Here is a 22,264-nt window from a genome sequence, read left to right on the forward strand (position 1 = left end):
TCTCTCCCACCTGTTGTATAGAAACTATTCTGTAAAATGATTTATTTTTTATAGTTTGTGGTGTACATTTTAAAAATTGTGATTGTAGTCACAATCATGCAGCATTCTTTCACTTACCACTAATATGGCCCAACTTTTAGTACTTGCCATCCCAATTTTAAATTTTAATATTTAAACCATTGTTGAAAATGTAGATCCTTTATATCTGAGAGTTATGTCTTAAATTACTATGTCACAACAGCCATGTGGAGTTTGTTTGTTTGTTTTTTACAGTGGCACCTTTTGCAACAGAGACAATTAATTTTGTATGCAGCATGTGTGTTACTTTTCAAGGTATTCTGCTGCATTCGTGCCGTGTGACCTGGGACAGTATAGAGGGGCAACACCATCATTCACTGAACACCTCAGTTGCTTGATTTTAACCAGCTCTCTTCTATCAATTGTCAGTAAATCACAGTGCTGTAACAAAAAATTACTTTTTCTTCTTGCTGCTTTTAACCTTTTACAAAAAAAAATCTTACTATTTCTTAATGAAACTAATATGGAACAGACAGCAGTTTGAGAAAAGGACATTAGCCTTTGGGGTTTGTTCATTGTCCACAGTATTTTGACTAGGATGACTATTAGAGTTCAGTGGGTAGAGTACTGCAGCTTGTTAGAGGTACTGATGTGAACATTTTTCCTTTCATAGGCAAGACCTGTATTTATTGTTAATTTCAACTTCTCTGGAAAAGCAACCTTTGCCACCTTAAAACAGTGGCCTTCCCCAGCCTCACTTCAAACTCAGGTATTCAGGAGTAGTTGATTTCTCTTAAAGCAAACTCAGGAGAATGTTTTGGGTTTTTTATTTTCTTGACTCTGAGATTTTTATTACCTCTCCTCCTAGTTGCTTGTTTCTGGGAGACTGACTGTTACGATTGCTGCAGTGAAAAATGTTCACTCAGATTCTTGTATCTTTCCAAGCGAGACAAACAAGTTAACGTGAAGTAGAGGACAAGGGTGGATAGCAGGCATTTGGGTTCTTGTGTGGCTTCAAGTGTTAATATTATGTCATTCAGAAATTTTATACAAGAACTATTTGAATTTTGTACACATTTGCTTACATTTGAATTTTGTACACAGATTACTGAAAATAAAAAAGGTTGTTTGATTTGTTTCTATTCCAATTACATGAGATCAATTGGTAGGGCTGATTATGTTGGCACTTACCTGTTTAGTTCAGTTTGGAATCATGACCCAGAACAAATGGCTGCTACACAGGCTGGAAGGTGGCAGTGTCTGAAGGGCCAGTCCCCAACCAGTAGAATTGTTTGAAACACACCACAGTATTTTATTTTATCTCAAGGCCTTTGGGGATTATTTTGTGTGGTGCACTTAATATGCAAGTTTTAATTGATTAGAAAGTTTCTCCTGAAAGGGAAACTTTATTTGTGTGTAACAGCCTTTGTGAAAATTGCCAGTTTTCCTCTAAAATGATAGGTTTATAGTGGAAAATGTAGTGGCTAAAAATGGAAATTATTTTGTTTAGAAGGGAATGTTGCTGCAATGTATTGTCAGAGCGTTAATTTGTGTGTCTTCTGTCCACATTCTTCATATGGTTCAACATGTTCTCATGGTTCTCTTGGCTGACAACTCTCATCATACATTACTTCTCCTCTACAAAAAAAACCCTGTAATTTGAATTTTGTGAGCTATGTCCCCTTTCAAAATATTTTATTTTTGTTTTTCAAGGTTTGCATGGGATTCCTGGCTATCTGACAGCTCTGTCAGAGTTGTTTGTCCAGGCCTGAGAGTCATAGATATTTGTAACAACATAAACGCAAATTTTGCTTACAGCATTGCACCATGAGTCTGATGTCTCTGGGTTGCTCTGGGTTTGCTAGATGTACAGGGACATCTCCCGCTAGACCAGGTTGCTCAAAGCCCCATCCAACCTGGCCTTGAACACTTCTAGGAATGAGGCATCTCCAGCTTCCCTGAGCAACCTGTTCCAGTGTCTTAACAGTAAAAAATTTCCTCCTAATGTCTAATCTAAGTCTCACCTCTTTCAGTTTTAAGCCATTACCATTTGTTCTCTTGCTACAAGCCCTTGTAAAAAGTTCCTCTCCAGCTTTCATGTAGACCCTTTGGGTACTGGAAGGCTGCTATAATGTCTCCCCAGAGCCTTCTCCAGGCTGAACAGCCCCAACTCTCTCAGCCTGTTTTCATAGGAGAGGTGCTCCAGCCCTCTGATCATCTTTGTGGTCCTCCTCTGGACTTGCTCCAACAGATCCATGTCTTTCTTGTGTTGGGGCCTCAGAACTGGACACAGTACTTCAGGTGGGGTCTCGCGAGAGCAGAGTAGAGGGGGAGAATTGCGACCCTTGATCTGCTGGCCACGTTTCTTTTGATGAAGCTCAGGATATGGTTCTGGGCTGCAAGCACACATTGCCAGCTTATGTTGAGCTTTTCATCAAGAAAACACCCCTAAATCTTTCTCAGGGCTGTTCTCAATCCATTATCTACCCAACCTTTATGTGTGTTTGGGATTGCCTTGACCCAGGACCTTGCATTTGAACTTCTTGAACTTCATGCAGTTTGCACAGGCTTGCACCTCTCAAGCTGTCAGGTTTCCTCTGGATGGCATCTCTTCGCTGCAGCACGTTGATGGTGTCACACAGCTTGGTGTCATCAGCAAACCTGCCCTCAATCCCACTGTCTGTGTTGCCAACAAAGATGTTAATCATCATGACATTATTTCCCATCTGAACAAATTTTAACTTTTGCCTGAAATGTTCTAATTGAATTTACTTTTGTAAAGAGGTATTTAAGGAAAATGTGGACGAGACCTTTTTGGAGTAATGCTAGTGCAAAGCTTCTGAAAGGATGGTCTTCTGTAGTCTTATAGGCAGACAAAATTATGACTGCTTTCTGCTGTTGCTACCTAGTCCAAGAGGATTTTTGTTTTGTTTTTCTCAATATTTCAGTCCAGCTTTCAAACATTTCCTCTTGTGTTTTCCAGCAAGCTGAACATGGAAAAAAAGATTCTTAAGTGCACCATTTATTATTAAATGTGTGCTGTACAGGGAATGTGTATTGTTTTCTGTCAAGGAAATCTTAAAAGCCTTGACGTGGAGAGACCAAGTAGGTAAACAAGGAGGAAGGCAGTTGCCAATAGGAGATCTATCTAAGGAATAAGCAGCTTTGGGAGCTTGTCGACTTAAGGTCAAGATGTGCAAAACCAGTGCATTAATAATGGACCCAGTCAGTAAGTGTTGAATTAAATGTCTTCAGCTGCTGTTCCCAGGTTGGGTGTGCCTGCTGGGTGAGTCTCACTGCTGGGGGTTCACAGCTCTCCACCGCTTGCACAAGTACCTAAGCTGTCTCTTCCTCAGTGACTGCTGCCAGCTAGGAAAAGGCTTTCCTTTACTCAGTATTCCTGCCAATAAAGCATTCTGCCCCAGCCAGCCCACAGTGAGCAGACTTGATTCCAGTCTGTCACTTCTCAAAAACTTCCCATCTTGCCAGACAATATGCCTGGTGACTGTCTGTGGGAATGAGAAGCAAGCTCAGTTCCTTCTGCTGAATCTTTTTTTTTGGCTAAAAATGGTTGGTGGCCTGGGGGTTAGAACAAAGATCTCCCTCTTCCTAAAGCTTTAGCATCATCTGCCTCTTCTCTCTGGTCAAATAATTCGTGGAATGATTTTGGCACCTTTCTCAGCACTTAGGCAATTCCCACAGGGAGGTTTGGATGCCCCTGAGTATAAGGAGAGTTTTGAGGATTTAGGTTAAATGCTTACAGTAGCAGCAAAGTAGTATTTAAGCACTTGCATCCTTTTATGGCTCTGGGCTTCCATTTCTTTTCAGTCACAATTTCCAGTGCCTTTCATGATGCATCAGCCTCCTCTACCTAAAATGCTGAAATTATCCCTGAAACTCTAGATTGAACACTTTGATAAGAATCAGTTGAGGCTTTCCAGCTCTGCAGGAGAATTTGGGAGAATATCTGGGACTGTGGAGAATCCTGTCCAAATTAAAAAAATACTGCTAGAATGTATTCGCTTTGCAGTAATATGTTGTTACTTTCAAATTTTAATGCTTTACCCAGGTAAATTCTGAAACATAATGTGAAGTATATGTGTCATTAACCTTAAAAATGTAACAGTTGAGTTTTTTTGTTCGTCAGAGCTTGATTGCTTTTAAGGAAGGTGTAGGCAACAAGGTATGTTTTTGGGACATGTGATCTGAATGAAGTTCCAAGGCTACTCATTGCTCTTCCAGTGATACTTCAGTTGTTATGGGTATGTTGTTACATAGGGATTTTTCAGCCTTTTTTGATCAATAGAGTCGTATGTCTTCTGTATTGCTCACGTGGATCCCTACATAGTGAGTAGCAACCTCCTGAAAACAGGTTTGACTTCACTGATACCTTCCAGGCAGCCTGAGTTCCCCCTGGGTCTAGGGGCCACAGCCTGAAACCCAGTGTTTGTTGCAGAAAAATGACAGTTACTTACCAGCCACCAGCTTTCTCCTTCATTCACTCTTTGGGTCCAGGTACTAAGATGTTTTCCTTATCTGACTCTTGGTGTCCTCGCTCTCTGGCAGGTGGCAGTGGAGGAAAAAAGGGATTTCCAAATACTATCTGTAATACTCAATTGGCAAATTTGTAGTACTTGAAGATGGGGGAGGAAGCACAGCTGCTTTGAACAATTTAGTGTGTGCTTAATTGCATAATGCCATATTGCTTCATTACATCTCCCTGTTCTTCCAAGCTGAGTTGGCATGTCATGTTCTGATGTCAGAGGAGTTCTTACTGTCTGGTAGAATTTGTCAGCAAAGAGCCTCATTGCTGTCTGATGTAAGTGGGAATTTTGCTGTGCCCTCTATGACCAATTTTTAATGTATTCTGAAGCAAAATTGTTCCATTACCCAGATGCACACGAATGTGTGATAAAGAAAACAAGCTGACTGGTAATTTTCATGTGAAGCGACCTAAATTAATGTTCTGATTCCAGCAGCTATTCAAACCTTTGCAGACAGGAGCCTGAGGAAGAGAGAAGAGGACAGGAGCTGTGATTAACTCTTTGGGGTGCAGTCAGTTCTTTGGCTTTGCTTGGATCTGAAACTTAGTGGGAAAGTGTTAATCACAGAACAGTGATCACACTGAAAGCAAAAGCTAGAGAGCAGACAGTGGATGCTACCTAACCAGAAAACTGCATAAACATAGAAATCCAAGTTTTGTTTTGCTTTTTGATCCAAGTTTAATTCTGTATTGAAGAAGGACACCTGTTTCCACATTAAAAATGTGAATGAGCTTCCTAAATATTCTGGTATTTACTACAGTTCATCTGTGTTGGATGTGAGCTGGTCTCGTGAGGTTTCTGTTCCACAGGCTGTGTTCTAAAGAAGGATTGCCTGAGCCCTGCCTAGCAGATCTGAACTTGGTGTGCTGAACGTACTGCCTGTGGGAAGAGTCCTGAGAAACTCTGGAGGATGGTGCTTGGTGGTCCTGCAGTGTCTTGTTAGGTTGGAAGGCTGTGAACTGCGGAAGATTCACCTGAAGACTGGCAGTCTCCTGATAGTGTTTAGAGTTTACAGACCTTTTGCTGGATCTTTTATCCATTCATGGGGCTGGATTCAAGCTGTAGGAGCAAAAGTGCTCATGTGCTGATGAGCTTGCTCTTTGCAGGAGGAGTCATGGCAGCACATTGTCCTTAGTGCAGACAGTTCTTCAGTGGAGGGGAAAAGGACAACTAAAGCTTCTTCTTTCCACTCTCTTCAGAAGTCTTGATAAAGTTGTCTGGTAAAGCACATGCCAGCTTTGTACATGCAACTGATTTATGTTTATGCCAGTTTACCTTCCTTGAAGTAACTAAGGCAGTATTCTGTGAAGGTGTCAAGTAGGCCTTAAAGCTTTTCCTTTTAACTGTGTTTATATCAGATATACATGCATATTCTTTGTGTCTCTATGTATATACATGTGTGTAGAAATTTTTTTTGCTTCAGATGACTTAGTTTAACACTGTCATGTGCTGGGGTTTCTCCAAAGCACCTACTCTTAGACCTGAAGCAGAATAGGAATGGTGGTGGCAAGATCCAGAAAGCCCATACTTCTGGATTTCTTCTTTCCTAGGTCCCTTTGTTGGTCTGGCACACATGTACAGGCATCTGTGGGATGCAGCCTGTTTTGGGGAGCTGGGTGCCCAGATCTGGCTTTAAGGTCTCTTGTGCAGATGGGGGAAACCTGTCAAAGCTCCATGCCCACCAACTGGAGTTGGTTTGTGAGGTCCCAGAGCAGTGCTCTTGTGAGAAGTGAGCTCTTTGTATTTCCAGTGGGAAGCTGGCTCCAGTCTGTTTATGTATTTTAGCTTACACATGTGGCTAAAAACAGATAATCCAGGAGAACAGCATCGAAATTGCTAGGCTGTACCTGTTTTGTTTTGTCTCCTCTTGGCTCCGTAAACCTCACTTTCTTTGACAATCCTCCTATTCCAACAGGAAACTTGCTGACACAGAGGCTCTCCTGGGAGATGGGCAATAGCACAACCTCGGGCTGGGGAAGGGCTGGGGCATAGGCTGTTGATTTCCTAGGGATGGATACAAACTAGAAGACTACTGTCCACAACACGAGAACCGTCACCTCCTTCTCTAGCAGCCCTGTTATGCAGAGTAACTGAGCAGCCCAGGACTCATCTTCAGGAGATGATGCTGAACTCAGAGCCATCATGTAAGTGCTAGTGTATGGGCACTGTCTGGGCAAAAGTACTTCACCTTAAATAACATTGCTTTCCTTCAAAATAACATTATTCAGCTACTCAAGGTGTCCTGTATTTATTACATGACGGAACTGATGATACCTGGTAAATCAAGGTGCATAATGCTGGGGGTATTTCTTAATCTGAGTAACTGTCACTGAATTTTGGATTATAAACCAGCTTGCAAATATTTGTTCCCAGTTAGAATGGTTTTCTTTAAGATGCAGTATTTCAATAATTCCACTTTACCACTGAGTCACTGCTTGTAACCACATCACATTAACAGGAAGCACAGAAGTTTCAGTTCACCTGATCTGACTATTCGCAAGACATGGTTGGATATATGTAGGTCACTATGTAAAGTGTCAGAGTCTCAGAATATGTGCACGATTTTACACTGAATTAAAAGAACTAGCCATCCAGTGGAAGGGTTAATAGTGGTGTCTTTCATGGCATCAGGCTGTGTGCACTGAGATGGTCTAAATTACCTTTTCTCCCCTCTGTGTGAGCTAAGTGATGGCTCCTATTAGTAAGTCTTGTTAAAACTCATTTATGCTTTACTGATGTTGGTACCAGTTGTTTGCAGAGGCAGGACTACTGGACTAACATCTATTGCACTTCCATTGATGCTGTAGGTTGTTTTTTGTTTGTTTGTTTGTTTTTTTCCATATTGATCACTGAATCCTGGCACTACAGTAACAGTACCACAGCAGTGGTCGTGGTGTAACAGTAGCAGTGTTGGTAGCAGCTGTTTAGTGTTGTCTCAGTGTGTCTCTGGGTGGTTTTCTCTTGGAGTTCCACTATATGAATGTTTCTGAGGCGAGAACAAAGTTATTTAAAACAATAATGTAATTCTTGATTTAAATATAGTTAAATATAATTCTGGTTCTCTTCCACTTAGATATTTTTTTATTATTATTATAAGAAACACCAATTTTTATGATATATATAGAGAGCATGATTTATTATAGAGCATCTTCCACTTCAGAGACCCAGAAATTATCTAACAGAACCAAGTGAAGGTCAGAAACAAAGATGCTTGAAGAAATATCAGATATATAAGCAAAAGTGTTTGTGTCAGAGGAAATCTGTTACTGGTTGTGTAGCAAAAGTGTTACTGTCAGGGGAGGTAGGTGAATTGCACATCCTCTGCAAAAATTTTCAGTCAGCAGTGTCTGTGCTAAGATCTGGCACAAGAGTCTTCCAAAGTCACCTATTCACTCTCAGGTTAAGCAATTATAATAACAATACTACTTGTCCTTCCAAAAGATTCACAGTGTCTTGCTCAACATCAAATCTATAATAGAAGTGCAAACCTATCACAAAAGTGCAAAATTATAATGTCTTAATATCTGTATTGATATAATTTCCTCCATAGAAAATTAATCCCTTCTGTCACTCCTAATGATTGTGCCCAGAAGACGCCTCTGTACTAGCTTATTTCCAAGTTTTATAAAGAAGAATCAACTTCCATTGCTGATGTTTCCATTGCTGGGCAGAGGGCCGACCACAATAAGGCTCTACTGGAGCTTGAGCTGAAACGTGCTCTAATTCTGCTTTAATCTTTTCAAGCTTGAAAGTCTAGGCAAAAGCAGAGAAGAAGCAAGAGAAAACACAACGAACTAGATCACAAAGGTGCTATAACAAAGTGAAGGTCATGAGTATGACCTGGAAGTTGAGGATGCCTCCGGATAGATTGCCTTTTCAGTTTTAGGCACTATGTGACCTATGGTCCATTTGTACCGATGTTTAAGGAGGGAGAATTTCGTTGCCAGGTAAAAGACCCAAGAGGATGATAGACAGGCCCATTCTTCCACATGCCTACTTGTGACAATGTTCCAAGCCCAGTGTCCGATCCTGAAGATCATCCTATAATGCATTATAATTCTAGCTGACTGAAAATGTATTAATTCCTACATGCCAGCGTGGTAGTGATGGTACCAACAGATGAATGTCAAAGTACAGTATTGGTTATTCACCTGTGGCCTCATTCAAAGTAAGAAGGAAGTGTCTGTGGCTTTTGAGGCAGACATGATGCATGCAGAGTTCCAGTCCTCCTCAAGAAATCCTGTCTTCAATATGGGTCAAGAAGTCATTGTCGAGAATATTCAACCGCTATGGTTTCTTAATGAATTAGGGAAACTTCATGTAATGACACTTTAGAAGTTTATTGCTGAGGTCAGTGGTAGGATGGGGACAGCAGTTAGCTCTTGGGACAGCACTGGGGAGGGAATAAAACCTGTGAATAATTTCAGATTTTTTAAAAAAATTAATTATACTTAAAAAACAATGCAGAAGGTACTTCATAGAAGTTCAGACATCTTTGGTAGTTTTTAGTTAAAAGCATAGCGGGTATGTATTCATGTAAGAATTTTGTGTTTTAAACAGTGTTATTTGCCTCAAATATTAAAAATAGTATTAAATCTAGAAAAAGCCGTACATGAAAAATTATAATTTCTTTTGCTCCTTCTCTCCTGCTTCCAACTCCCCTCCCCCTAACCCCCCAAGTTTGGAGAAGCAGTTTTTTTGTTATTTTGGGCTTGTTTTTTTTGTTGGCTGGTTTTTTTTTTCCCCCCCCAAGAATACATTGTTTTATAAAGAAAAACTTGAGAGTATCCTGTATCATAGGAAATCTGCAATTCAGGCTTAGAGAGGAATTACCCGTTCCCATACAAATTGCTAGGAAACTTGACAATGTTAACATAGGAAAGAGTTGATGAGAAAGGCTGGTCTTTTAAGACAGGTTCTTAAAATGCTTTTTTCCCACTTTGCTTTCCTTCCACTGATCTTTTCTGCCAGCTCTACAGTTCAGAGCAGCCTAGCAGCACGCCAGAGGGATGGAAGATAGGTTATGACAATTCACAGCTGGAAAAAAAAAAAAAAAAAAGGTTAAATAGTGTGAAGGCTTTAGGAATGTCATAAAAAAGGAATTTGTGAAATATGAATTAACAAACTTCTAATGGGCATTTCAGCATTTCATTGTCATATCAGAGGCAGGAGACAAACTAAACAAGTGAAATCAAGCTTTTTTAAGGTGTCTGCAGGAGGACATTATGGCACAGCCAAAAAACAATGTGACTGACAAAGGTGGCTAAAACACAGATGGGGGAAATACTTCCTTAAAGTCTAACTTAATATTTTCTATAAAAATAGATATGTCCCAATGTATGGTTCCTAATACTAGAGAAGCAGAGAGAGGAGATCCTGTGATCTCTGCATTAAAGAAGGCAAAGATTCAGGATCTAATTCCTCATTCTTCTGCCTTATGTTGTTTAAATATCTAGCAGGAGGCTGTGTGGAACTTGGGATGAGGTGGACTCTTCACAGCTGTTTGAACAGATGCTCGTGGCACAGCACCTGCTTACCCAGGTCTTGAAGCCTTCTCATGGGATTGGAGCCTGTTCTGGTTTATTTTGGTGTTTTTTTGGTAGCGGGGAAAGGGCCACAGGAGGGGCTCCAATAAGAAGCTAAGAAGCTCCCCCTGCTCCAAACCCAGCCAAGGAGCCACTGGAGGGACAATAGATGCACCTCAGTGATTAACATATGAAAGAATAGCTATAACACCTGAGCAGAGAGGCACCTGTGGGGAGAAGAGCTGTGCTGGAGGAGGAGAGCAGTGCTGGTGGTTGGTGAGGAAGAAGAGGAAGAAGGTGCCCAACAGAAGTTTCCCTGCAACCCATAGCGAGATGGCAGCTGTCCCTCTGCACTCATGGAGGAACGTGGTGGAACATTCCCTGAAGGCACCAGGAGGGGTGGACTTGGCCACTGGACTTGGGTTTTGTGGCCAGAGGATTTGCTGCCAGTGGAGTCTGATTGTGCAGCTTTGGAAGACCCCGGTGCCAGGGGAGTTTGTTCCCAAAGCAGCCCCTGACTCTGTGGGAAGCCCAGGCTGGAGCAGCTCCGGACCTCATGGGAAGGACTCATGAAGGAGAGGTTTGTGGAGGACTCTCTGCCATGGGAGTGACCCAGTGGGGAAGAAGGGAAGGACTCTAAGGAATCTTTTTTCCTGAGGAGGAAGGAGCAGCAGGAACCACCAGCCTGAGAACTGACTCTAAACCCCATCCCCTGTCCCCCTGTACCGCTGGGGGGAAGGAGGGAGAGAAACCGGGAACAAAGGGATTTGGGCCTGGGAAGAAGGGAGGGGTGGGGTAACATATGCAAGCCCTGCTCTGTGTGTTGTCTGTGTCCTGTGTGTGTTTGATTAGTGTGAAATTAAAATATTATTTTTTTCCCCAAGTTGAGTCTGTTTTGCCCGGGACCTTCATTGGTGAAGAACCCTCCTTGTCCTTTGTCTTGACCCAGGAGCTTTGTCCTCCTCATCCCAGAGTGTGTATGTGTGTGTGGGGGGGGGAGAGTTGAGTGGGGTGCCATGGGGCTGCACCTTTTTAGTTTTGTTGGGCCCAAGCCATGACTTTAATGGTAAGCAAGGCAGAAGAGAGACAAGGAACCACAACAGAGCCACAAGAAAATGTCAAGCAAGCTGGATCCATGTCTAAAAAGAGTAAGTGACCACAGGGATGGAGAGGTGAGATCCAGAAAGATGGGAAGACAGGGGGCCTGGACCAGGAGTAGGGCTGTGATGCCTCCTCAGGGAGGGTCCAAACATCCATTCACAGCTTTTGTTTTGGGGTCAGGACTTCTGCTGCATGAGCTGGTGGAGAAGTGCAAGAAAGCTCAGCTAGAAGCAGACTGTGGTTATCAGACTGTATTTAACACCCGGCAAGGAGCTGGTGGGACTGCAGTTCAGGGGAAGCCAATCCTTCAAAACAGTCTCTCTGGGTTTCTCCCAGTTTAGTCTTTAATGTCTGTCTTTTGGTTAAGTGTAACTCAGCCTCCCATCTTCTCATCAACGGCTCCCCCACTGGGCCTATTAGCCTGACAAATGAAAAATTTATGGAAAAAAGTTTATAAACATGTTCTTGAATAGCTTTGTGCTACATATGGTGTATGAGCTAGGTGTTGACATCTGGGGTCCAGGCTTGCTTTCTGCCTCCTGCTGCAGCTAGGATGCTGTTGGAAGCTGGGCATGGGAATGGGGGGTATACCATGAGAAGAGGGTCACGGAAAGGGACATGGTCTTATGTCTCCAGGGTGAGAGGGGCAGGGATGAGAGGCAGAGACCTGTGCAGAGCTGATGTGGTGGGTATCTGAGGAAAACTGAGAAAGGACTGAGGCATGGAGAGAAGAATTTCTGGTGTGGATGCATCAAGGGAGGCTAAAGTATAAACCTGGATACAGGGAGCTTCTCACTTCTTCTTTCAGATTAAGGAAAGGAGTCAGGCAACTAAGCCTACAAGGTAAAGCTGATTCTGGCTCTTGCCCCAAGACCTTCATCTGTGAATCCCAGCCCCTGGAATCCTGTTCACTTTCAGAAGCAGAGCTGGAGCCTTAGTTTTCCAGGTCAGATTTCTTGTATTTGTCACTGTGTGCCATGTGGGCATTAGACAACAAGAAATTTGCATTTTTAACAGTTTTACATCCTCATGCATTACCATCTCAGCTGGGTTGCAAATTACTCTCTGAAGAGAGCACAGTTTCCCTTTAGCAACCTGCATAATATTTCAGGCTGAAGGTGCAACACTGCTTTTACATTAGCAGAACACTATCAGGAACATGGAAATCACCTGGATAAGTAAATGCATGACACCAACTGTGGTCATTACACCCAGGTATAGACTGTAATGCAGGTAATTTTTTTAGAAAATGGGCATTTGGAGGTGAGGGGTGTGATTAATATAGTTTTGATCTGATCTGTCAGACAGGATTGCACAGTGATGGGCAGATGGCTGGTGACTCCAGTGAGCCACTTTGTGGGAAAGGGTATTTGCAGGGTGGAAACCATAGGTCGTCAGGGCTTTGGGTCTGGTATGGTCTCCGACCATTTGTGTACACCAGTCAGCACCAGTGGTGCACCAGTCTTTTACCACAAAAGATATATAAAAAAATATTATAGAAATAATATTATCTGCCATAAATTGCCAATCCAATTAGTGTGTCACAATCTGGACAGAAGGCACAAACCCACAAGCTTCTCAAGCACTTTTATGCAAAAAGAATTTAGGATTCCTGACCCAGTAAAAGCCCCTACTTTGCCCTGCATTAAAACTTTGGTTTATTTTATAAGAAACTAAAGATTACAGTGGCCTCAAAGTTGTATTTGTGGGTTTTGAAGTGGTTAGGTACTTCTCAGAAGAGGATACTGGAAAGTAATGCTGAGGTAATTTTTAATTCATCACCGCTGGCTGGAAAAAAAAAAAGGCTGAGAGAGATGTTGGTGGCCCTATATAAGGTGCACCTCACCTCCTGCAGAGCACACCAAGAATCACAGCAAAGGTAAGGCTTGCAGCCTTTCTGCCTCTCTCCCTTTGCCTTGCCCACTCTCCCTGGTGCTAACACTACTCTCTCATCAGCGCTGAAGCTGCAACCTGCTGGGACAGACGACTTTGAATTGTGAGCCATGGCCTCCCTGCAAACCTTGACCAAGAGCTTCTCAGGATGGGTTGTCTTCTGCTGCTGTTGCTGCCTCCCTCTTTTTCTCACCAGCCCTCTACCTCCACAAGGGGTAGGGGTGGCTTCTACCACCCATCATGCCTGCAGGCTCAAGAAGACCCTCTTCCAGCCACCCTACATCAGGAATCGCACCTACACTTTGGCTAAAATGGTACAGTAACCTATGTGTCCATCGTGGCAGGATCTGAAGACCTCCTCCTCTGCTGCTGCCCTGGCTTCTCACCTTCAGCATTTGTCTGTTTCTCATTACCTTCTCCAGAAAAATGTGTATTTGCAGTAAGGCAGAGTCTGGGCATGTGATGTGGGTCTGTTACCCTCTGGTTGTGTACCTTGGGAAGCTGCTGCTTCTTCTCCTCTGGCTCCCCAAGGGAAACAGCTTCTGCTAGACTGGGACAATCATGAAACATGAGCTTAAATGTTTCTGTTTGCTCAGTTCATTTGGAGCTGGACCTGTCTGAGACTCCAGCCATGGCCAGGTAGCTCCTCAGGCACCTTACCAGGCTCTGCTTGGGCAGGTTTCTTGGCTGCTCTTACCAGGGTGGGTCCCCCTGGGATGCACCACTGAGTGCTGCAGCACCTGCCAGCAGTGCTGTGGGCCAACATCAGCTCAGCCACCTGTGACATCTGGTTAGTCATCATAACCACTGCAACATCTGACTCTTAAGAGGGGAACAGGAATTCAGACTTCTGCTTATTTATTTTCCAGTGTTACTGACTTTGAATATCACCAAGCTAATGGGAGAAACAGACACAATGTCCAAGCTTATCTAGCTGTACCAGGCTGTGTATGGTGTCCATTCCCTTGTTTAACTTGCACTATTGTTGATGAAAACCTTAGGGTTTATAATTAATTTTTAGGTAGGGCTCCCACTCCCACCTGACATTTCCTTTTTTTCCTCTCAGGGCAGGGTCTTGGACAAGGACACGGACAACAGGCTCATTGGACAGCAGCTCTTTGTTAACATTAAGGTAGGCCTTACACCAGGAGGCTGCTCTCTGTGCTCTTCTGCAGCCCTTATCTACCTCTTGCCATGATTTAACATGAACTCTCACTTGCACATATAGGAAAACAACCGCTGCTACATGATGAAGAGGGTTGTGGAGATTGTAGTGGAGGATGTCCTGCTCACTGAGGCCAAGGAGAAGTACCCACTGGCTAAGGAGGGAACAGAGTTCTTGGCATTCCTGACCTCTGAGGAGCTGAGGAGATGTGTAAGTAGAGTTGTGTTTCTTTCCTTTGTCTGAGCCGTGGCTCTGGCAGCTGCTCCTGAATCTCAGAGCACTATGAACAGCGGCAAAAAGCAGTGATGTGAAAGGAAACCTCAGATCAAAGATACCAGATTCAATGTTTATAAAAAAAGGTGTGAATAAGAAAAGAAAAGAAAAGAAAAAAGCCACATTGTTGTATGCAGCTGCCAATGTTATGTCTGAATGTTTGTTTTGTTGGTTTGGTTTTTTTTTAGGAATCCTCAGGGCAGAAAGAGCACATTGAAAAGAACCTTGAAGAAATGAAGACCAAAATGGAACAGGTACATTTTTTTCCTAACACTTCTAGAGAACAGTTTCAAACTCATTTAGTTGGATTAAGGCTGACCTAATTATGGAACAAACTCTGGAGATTATTTAGGATGTGAAGCCTGCAGGGGCATTAAGAGGGGGTTAGTGATATTTACACTTCCAGACCTCCTTCACTCATCCTGTTAACTCTCTGCATGTGTCTTGGTAATTTAAAATTGTCCTTCAGAAGTCAGGTTGCAGGTAATTGTATATGCTACTCTGGGTTTGAATGAGCCAGTTTATAACTTATGGTGTGACTCTACTTGAGAGAATAAGTTCTTAGTTCTGTTTCTGTGACAAGCCTAATTTCAATTTTCTGAGAAATATCTTGAAACTTGCATTCTGCTCTTTTTCAGTTGGGAGAGAACGGGAAGACTAAAGCCATTGGAGAACTGGATTTACTGTTTGAATACCTAGAAAATGCCTGCACAGATGCCCCAAAGAAGGGAGGGAACAAGAAGAAAAACTGAGAGAATTTCTGATCAGGCTTGAGAAGACGTCTCCGAAAACCTCTTGCTATTACTCAGATTGATTAACTATTCTAGAACTACAACTCCCTCCCCCTCTCCCCCGTCCCCTATAAATGCAGTATATTTTTAATTTGTGCCCAAAATAGCAAACTGTGAGGGCACAGACAGGTTTCTGTTTTGTATATGCTAAGATTTGACACCTGTGAATCAACTTTGGTCAAGTTAGGCAGTGATACTTAGCCAGGATGTTTTGAGCCTTTTACTGGGAAATCTCTCTTGAATATGTTGCCCCCTTCTGACTTTCACCTGAAAAGTTGGTATTTCAGACAAATTCAGGAATTATTTTTGTCATTGGTATTTAATGGTAACTTATTTTAAGGTAATAATTATATGGTATTTTATTTATACGGATTATTGAAAAATATGCAAGGAAATGTATTTATGAAGCTGTACTCGAGGCTTTTAAATGAACTATGAATTTAAAACTGCAGTGTGATATTTATATGCAGATTTATTGTTTTATAAATGCTTACTTTTAATTTATTATAATAAATATCTTGGTTCTCAAATATTGCATTACAGACTTTTTGCTTGAATTCAGGGGAGATGACACATATTGTGCCTGTGGGGCTGCTGGGCCAGGGGGCTGCATTATTGTATCCTGAAAGGATGCAGGTTTGGTCTGGGAACATGCTCCTTCACCATAAGGCTGAAATTTCAACTTATGACAGGCCAGGGCTTAGCAGGGGGCTTCTGCACTATCCTTTCTCATTGGGGAGTGGTGGTGAAGATAGCATCACTCCTGAGAATAGTGGGTTTGCTTCATTGATTCTTCCTCAGTACACCCATAGAAAAGATCCCATCTTGAACAGCGGCTGGTGAAAAGTCCCAAACCACCCCCCCTGGGTTAGATGAGGTGGTGAGAAACCGGAGTTGCTATTGAAAACTCAGAGCACCATGTTCTCACTGCCCCATAGACATGCTGAGCACAGACAGTGCTCTGCAGCACTGGGGATTTGAGAGCACTTCAGAAGAGAAGTGCTTCGTGCCTACTCTCAATACAAGCTCCCAGAGAGAAAATAAACCAAACCCAAAAAAGTCACTGAAGAGCAGTTTAATCCATCATTATCACTTGTCCTTCAGCAATGTCCCTGCGAAAAGACAGGAGTTGCTCTGGTGCAGCCAGGGACATTGGTGGCTGGACCAAGGTTTAAGAGGTGAAAAGCATCCAAACAGTGAGCAAGCCAGAGGAGCTATGTCATAGCAGATTGTCAGCAACTGGTGAAAACTTCTTGAGCAGGACTTTACCATTTAATCATTAGGGCAACAGCCATCCTGTCCACATCTGAAAAAGCAAAACACTGTAAGTGTCCTAAAATAAAGGACTTGGGGTAGCTGTGAAGATGATGGGGGTGAACTTCTGTAAACACAGCATATCAGGGACATTCATACTCAAAAATACTTACTAAAAGGATACCTAGAAGACACCCCATACATTGATACTGTAATATGGGAAAACGGTTGAAAGGAAATCTACCTTGGTGGCTTAATCATTTCAATTCAAAGAGAAGTCAAAGTTAGTCCAAAAATAGTCTCAACATGTTTTAAATCAGCTGTTGGAGTTAGATGTCACTGAAGTGGGATTAAATTACTCCATGTTGCCCCTGAACCTGAGCAATTTTGAGATAAAAGTGTCCATCCATACCTTTTTGAACAAGGTTTATGTGAACTGAAATGGCAAAACTTCCCTGTAGGAACTGGAGGGGCATACAATCCATCTGGGTGATGGATGCCTGTTACCTGTCAAACTAGATGCAATCAACATGGTTTACTTTGCTGCACACTCTCATTTGCATCTCTCCGCATATGAATTACCCGCCTGTTCACAATCAAGGCAGAAGTGTCTCAACAGTGACAGCCAACCAAGCTTTAGCACCACATTGGAGTGTTGGGGTTTAACCTTTTACTATATTCAGAAGGGTATTTATTTATTTTCCTTCTTGTGGCATAAGCAATCATGTTGTCAAGAGCTGTTGGCTGGTGTCCTTTCTCTTATCACTCAAAACTGTGACAGCTGAGAGCAAAGGGAGTGAGGCTAAGCACCAAATGGAGAATTCATCTCACTGACCTTGGACAGACACAGTCTATCTCCAAGCTACACTCCAATAGCTTGATGTCCTTCTTATATTGTGGTGCCCGAACCTGCACGCAGTACTCAAGGTGAGGCTGCACCAGAGCAGAGTGGGACAATCACCTCCCTTCACCAGCTGGCAATGCTGTGCTTGACGCACCCCAGGACACAGGTGGCCCTCCTGGCTGCCAGGGTAGACTGCTGGCTCATAGTTTGCCATCAGCCAAGATCCCCAGGTCCCTCTCCACCACACTGCTCTCCAGCCACTCGTTCCCTAGTATGTACTTACCACTAGGGTTACCATGTCCCAGGTTCAGAATCCAGCACTTACCTTCATTAGACTTCATGTGATTGGTGACTGCTCAGCTTTCTAACTTGTTGAGGTCTCTCTGCAAGGCCTGCCTGCCCTTGAGGGAGTCGACAGCTCCTCCCGGTTTTGTATCATCAGCAAACTTGCTTAGAATTCCTTAATGTCTTGCATCCAAGTCATTGATGAAGGTGTTGAAGAGGACTGGGCCTAGGATGGAGCCCTGTGGGACCCCACTAGTGACTGGTCACCAGCCTGATCTTAACTCATTCACTGTAACTCTTTGTGATTGACCTGTGAGCCAGTTGCTCACCCATCATATGGTACGGTTGTCCAGCTGTATGCTGGACATCCTGTCCAGGAGACTAGTGTGAGAGGCAGTATCAAAAGCCTTCCTTGATTATAAATTATTATAAATGAAGACTAGACCATGAAACACACACATGCTGTTCCCCCTTGACATAATCTCTTCACAAAGGGATAAATAACTAATTTCCTTCTTCTATTTCCTTCAGGCCTCTTCCACATTGTTCTTGTTGAGCTGCCCTATCCTAACATGTGAAATCAATCTCTCGAGCTTCCCATGATGATAAAAACGTAAAAACTAAGTCAAATATTTATTAACTTCTCCAAGCCTGAACACCACCAGCTGGAAGACTCTACCATGGAAACCTCATGAGCTGCATGCCCTGGAAATGCCACACAGCAAAATTTGCAGAATTTCCTTCATAGGCTTTCTTGCAGAGCACATGTGACTTGTGGCTGTGTGAAGGATGGTGGGTGACAGTCCGTTTTGAACAGACAAAGGAAGTAGAAGTCAGAGGAATTTTCCCTTACAATCAGGGGAAATGTCTGGGACAGTTATTGACCAAAAGAAAATAAAGATGTCCTTTCAGTCAGGCAAGCTGGTTTTCAATTCAGTCAATAGTCACAGCTCAAAAAAGGAAAGTCATGATTAAATGTTTCATAATGACATTTTCTAAATAAAATATTTGTTTCACTTTTCAAAACAGTGTTTTGGTTTAGAATTCCATGTACACCTTCTTTCAAAGGTTGAAAATAGATTTAAAAGCAAAACAAGCTGTTTCATTTTGAGTTGGACAAGTGCTTTGTGCTGATCGAAAAGAGTTTTTTTGGTTTAATTTTTTGGTTGGGTCACCAAAGAGAAACTCCCTTGTTCACATCATTCTAATTTCTGGTGCCCTGTTTTCCTTTCCTCACCCTGCCTTTAAGTCATGGTCTATTTGCAATTCCTAGAGGTCCGCATCCTAGTGCTGTTAGGGAAGGCACTTGCTCCACATCTTTCATTGAGGACACTTCCATTGTAGAGGCTGGAGGGCCTATTCCTGAGCAAAAATTGACAGAGCTGCCTACTGCCAATTGTGCATTTCGTTGGCTCTTTCTTTGTATTAGGTGACTAGAACAGGAACTTTGCTGCACAGATAATTAGAAAAAAACACTTAAACTAGCTCTGAAACTTCATAGTGTGAAGACTGGGGAACCCAAATAATGAATAGAAGTTTCCACATCCTGCTGAGTAAGTGCTGGTGATAGTTTAAGCAGCATCTTTTAAATACATTGCATCGAGTTAGCGCATTTCTCAGTTATGAGATTTACATATTTAGTGTCTGAATCACTCTTTAGGTGACCTAGAATACTAGAGTATTTCCAATTTGCTGCTGAAAGTATATTCTAGACAAAGCAAAGGGCTGAAGGTATCCTGATGGTAAACCAGTGGCATGTGATTATATCAGTCTGTGCTTTAAGGCACAATTAGCTAAACAATCAGCTGCTTTGAAGAAGATATGAACAATACTGAACAACAGCAAATGCTTGATAACCTTTTCAGTCACAGCCACCATCAGTATCCTTTGGCCTGCTAATGTGAAGCAAGATTGGCAGAGACTTTACAGTCAATGTCAGGCTAATGAGTGATGTTGCCAAGAAGCAGGTAACGACCATGGAAGGAAGGAAAACCTACAGTGCAGTTCTGTGGGACCCAGGGTATTTTTGGCAGTCCACTCCCCAGTGCCATGTTACTTAGTAATAGTTAAAAGTAATGCAACTCCTCAGGGGATCCAGACTAGGGTTCTAGTCTATTCAATAATTTTTAGAAAGTATTATTTGAGTGAGGTAAATTACAAAATACAAACTACACTAAAGCTGATGGCATTTCTGGAGCTACCCATTTGTAACACCTTTTTCTTGGTTAACAAGCAGCTGCAGACCTTACCAGATGAACTGTAAGAATTTCACCACTAGCAAAAGTGATAATTATGTAAGTGAAAAGATTTCACCTGAAATGTAAGAAATCACTCTCTCTGTTTAACTTTTAAATTCCAAATCCCTGGCCAAAATCAGAGACATCAATGACTATAATTTAATCTGGAATTCACTGATGAATAGTTTAGAAAAGATGATGTTCCTACACCTTTCCACCTCTAAAGAGAATTTTAAAAAAAATATCTTGAGAAGAACTGTCCATTTGTCTTCAGCAGATTACCTCATGAGACCCAAATGTAAACATTTTTTGAGTATGAAGGATTAAGGCACAGCATTAAATATTTCCATGATCAGGCCACTTTTCCTCTCTGAATAGGACTGAATAAAGAGAAAGGGCACATCTTCTAAACTGAGAACAGTTTCTGTTTTGCTCAGGGCAACAGAAATTGAAATATTTTGAAAAAGCAGACTGAAAAGTGCATTTTTGACTGGCTGACTAGAAATGGTGATATGGTTGTTTCTGTAAGAACCAGTGAGGTTCTTCAATAGCCCTAGTTTCAAGGGTTGAAATGCAAATTTGAAAAGGGCTGAATGCAAAAGTATATTGTTGTCTAAAAACTGAAAAATTGTACTGATTTCAAGTTTGTTTTGTCCTATAATTTTCCAAAAGATGGTTGCTTCTGACTTTTCCAGCACATTTAAGGAGTGATGATGATATTCATTCTGTGAAAAAAGTGGGGCACTCATGTATCTGTGGTAGTCTAAAAGCAATGCAACCGTGAAGACTCTCCCCTTTCTGATTTGTCCATGCACAGAAGAGCTCCTCAGGCGATTAACTCATCACCTATCGTGTCCTGCTCCACCAAATATGTAAAGAAAATTCCTACTGACTTCAAAGTCAGTATAAGTCATATAAGTCATATAAGATCAGGCTTGTAGTTTGTGCACATATCCAGTTAATTGTATTATAAAGAAAAGGTGAAAGATTTCAATGCTGATGTTAACATGGAAGTGATGAACTGGACTGCTCTGGTGAAAGGCTTGTTCCAGAAAGTCCAATGTATTGACACTTATTTAGGAAGCAGACATTCCAAAACAAAGATTAGACACTGCTTGTCATGGCAGGGACCTTTTTATTTTTTAAGTCTAAAACTATCCAGGCTTTGGTGGTTACTTTTTATCAAATGTGTCTCTAAAAGAGGTTTGACCAACCTTTCTCACTAGTTATTCTTTATAATGTGACTTCTGCCAGTCTTGAGTAGCAAAAGAAAATTCAGATTCTGTCTCTCTCTCTCTCTTTTTTTTTTCTTTCTTTTTTGGGGGGGTGTATTTTATCACAAAAGAAAAAGGATAACTGAGCTTTTAGGCAGACAAACCAGATTTAGGGATTATCAACTCTGATGCTCATTTTTAGTCTGGTAAATAAAAAATGTAGAATAATTGATTGTGGAACACAGCACTGGGCACACACAAAGATTATTTTGAAGGCATTAACTTGTCAACTTCAACACTAATCATTGCTCCTACGTGTAACAGAGGTTTCATTATGTTTAGAAAAGCATCTTGGTTTGATGGGTCTCAGAAAATGCAAGACAGTTACTTGTACATGAAATGTGTAGTTTAACTTGACATGTGAGGATGAAGTCTCCAAAACAAGGAGCTGCTCAACCTTGGTATCGTGCTCTCCTTTTTAATCTATTAACAATTCAGTTGTTACATGACTAGGACTTCTGGGCAGTGACTGGAAACACACACACACACAAACAGTGACCCAAGACTCTGATCCTGCAAATAGGTAGAACACCACAAACTTTCATCATTTTTACAATAGCCTTATATGAGTGTCAGAAAGCTAGGAGCAGCACCTCTATCAGCCCCAGAGGCTGAACAAAGACCCAGCCATCCAACCTCCAGTGGTCTATGGTTGGGCAAAACAAATCCCAGGCATGGACTTCAGGGTGTTGTGGTGCTCACAGGTGAAGCTTTTGGCAAGAACCAGAAAAAACATCTTTCTCTGTGATGTTTTACTCTGGAAACCTTTTGGCAGCAAGAATTTAAATTTAGATGATGTTATTAATTTCTTAACTGTTTTCCACTGGTACTTCTACACTACTTGCAGTTATGAACTTTAGTTCATGTTGGTAAGTCAGTGACATTGGAAATGAATCAATAACAGAGAATGCGTTTTTGGTGAGATGAACATAGGAGGTTTCTCTGAAAATAGGAAGAAGGGAGCGACTCATCTTTTCTACACTTCTGAAAAGTAAACCTGAGAACTTCTTAGAGCTGCAGCATGAAGTTTTGTCTGGAAGAGTTAGATTTATGCTGTAAC

General features: G+C 42.0%; 1 protein-coding gene across 1 annotated transcript; it reads left to right on the top strand.

Annotated features, from left to right (window-relative positions):
- Positions 1-13,191: 13,191 nt before the first annotated feature.
- On the top strand, positions 13,192-15,271 carry IL22 (interleukin 22). Its single transcript, XM_009997734.1, has 5 exons — positions 13,192-13,395; positions 14,148-14,213; positions 14,310-14,456; positions 14,708-14,773; positions 15,158-15,271. Exons 1-5 carry the CDS (start codon positions 13,192-13,194, stop codon positions 15,269-15,271), a joined length of 597 nt encoding a protein of 198 aa, XP_009996036.1.
- Positions 15,272-22,264: the final 6,993 nt, after the last annotated feature.

The sequence above is a fragment of the Chaetura pelagica genome, unplaced genomic scaffold (assembly GCF_000747805.2).
Source record: "Chaetura pelagica isolate M959 unplaced genomic scaffold, ChaPel_1.0 scaffold314, whole genome shotgun sequence".
Lineage (NCBI taxonomy): Eukaryota > Metazoa > Chordata > Aves > Apodiformes > Apodidae > Chaetura > Chaetura pelagica.

Bases quoted from the DNA above. Each gene is read 5' to 3' on its own strand.
- IL22 (XM_009997734.1), top strand. From the start codon at position 13,192: ATGGCCTCCCTGCAAACCTTGACCAAGAGCTTCTCAGGATGGGTTGTC. The intron at 14,214-14,309 runs GTAGGCCTTACA...TTGCACATATAG, and splicing joins AGCTCTTTGTTAACATTAAG to GAAAACAACCGCTGCTACAT. The intron at 14,457-14,707 runs GTAAGTAGAGTT...GTTTTTTTTTAG, and splicing joins CTGAGGAGCTGAGGAGATGT to GAATCCTCAGGGCAGAAAGA.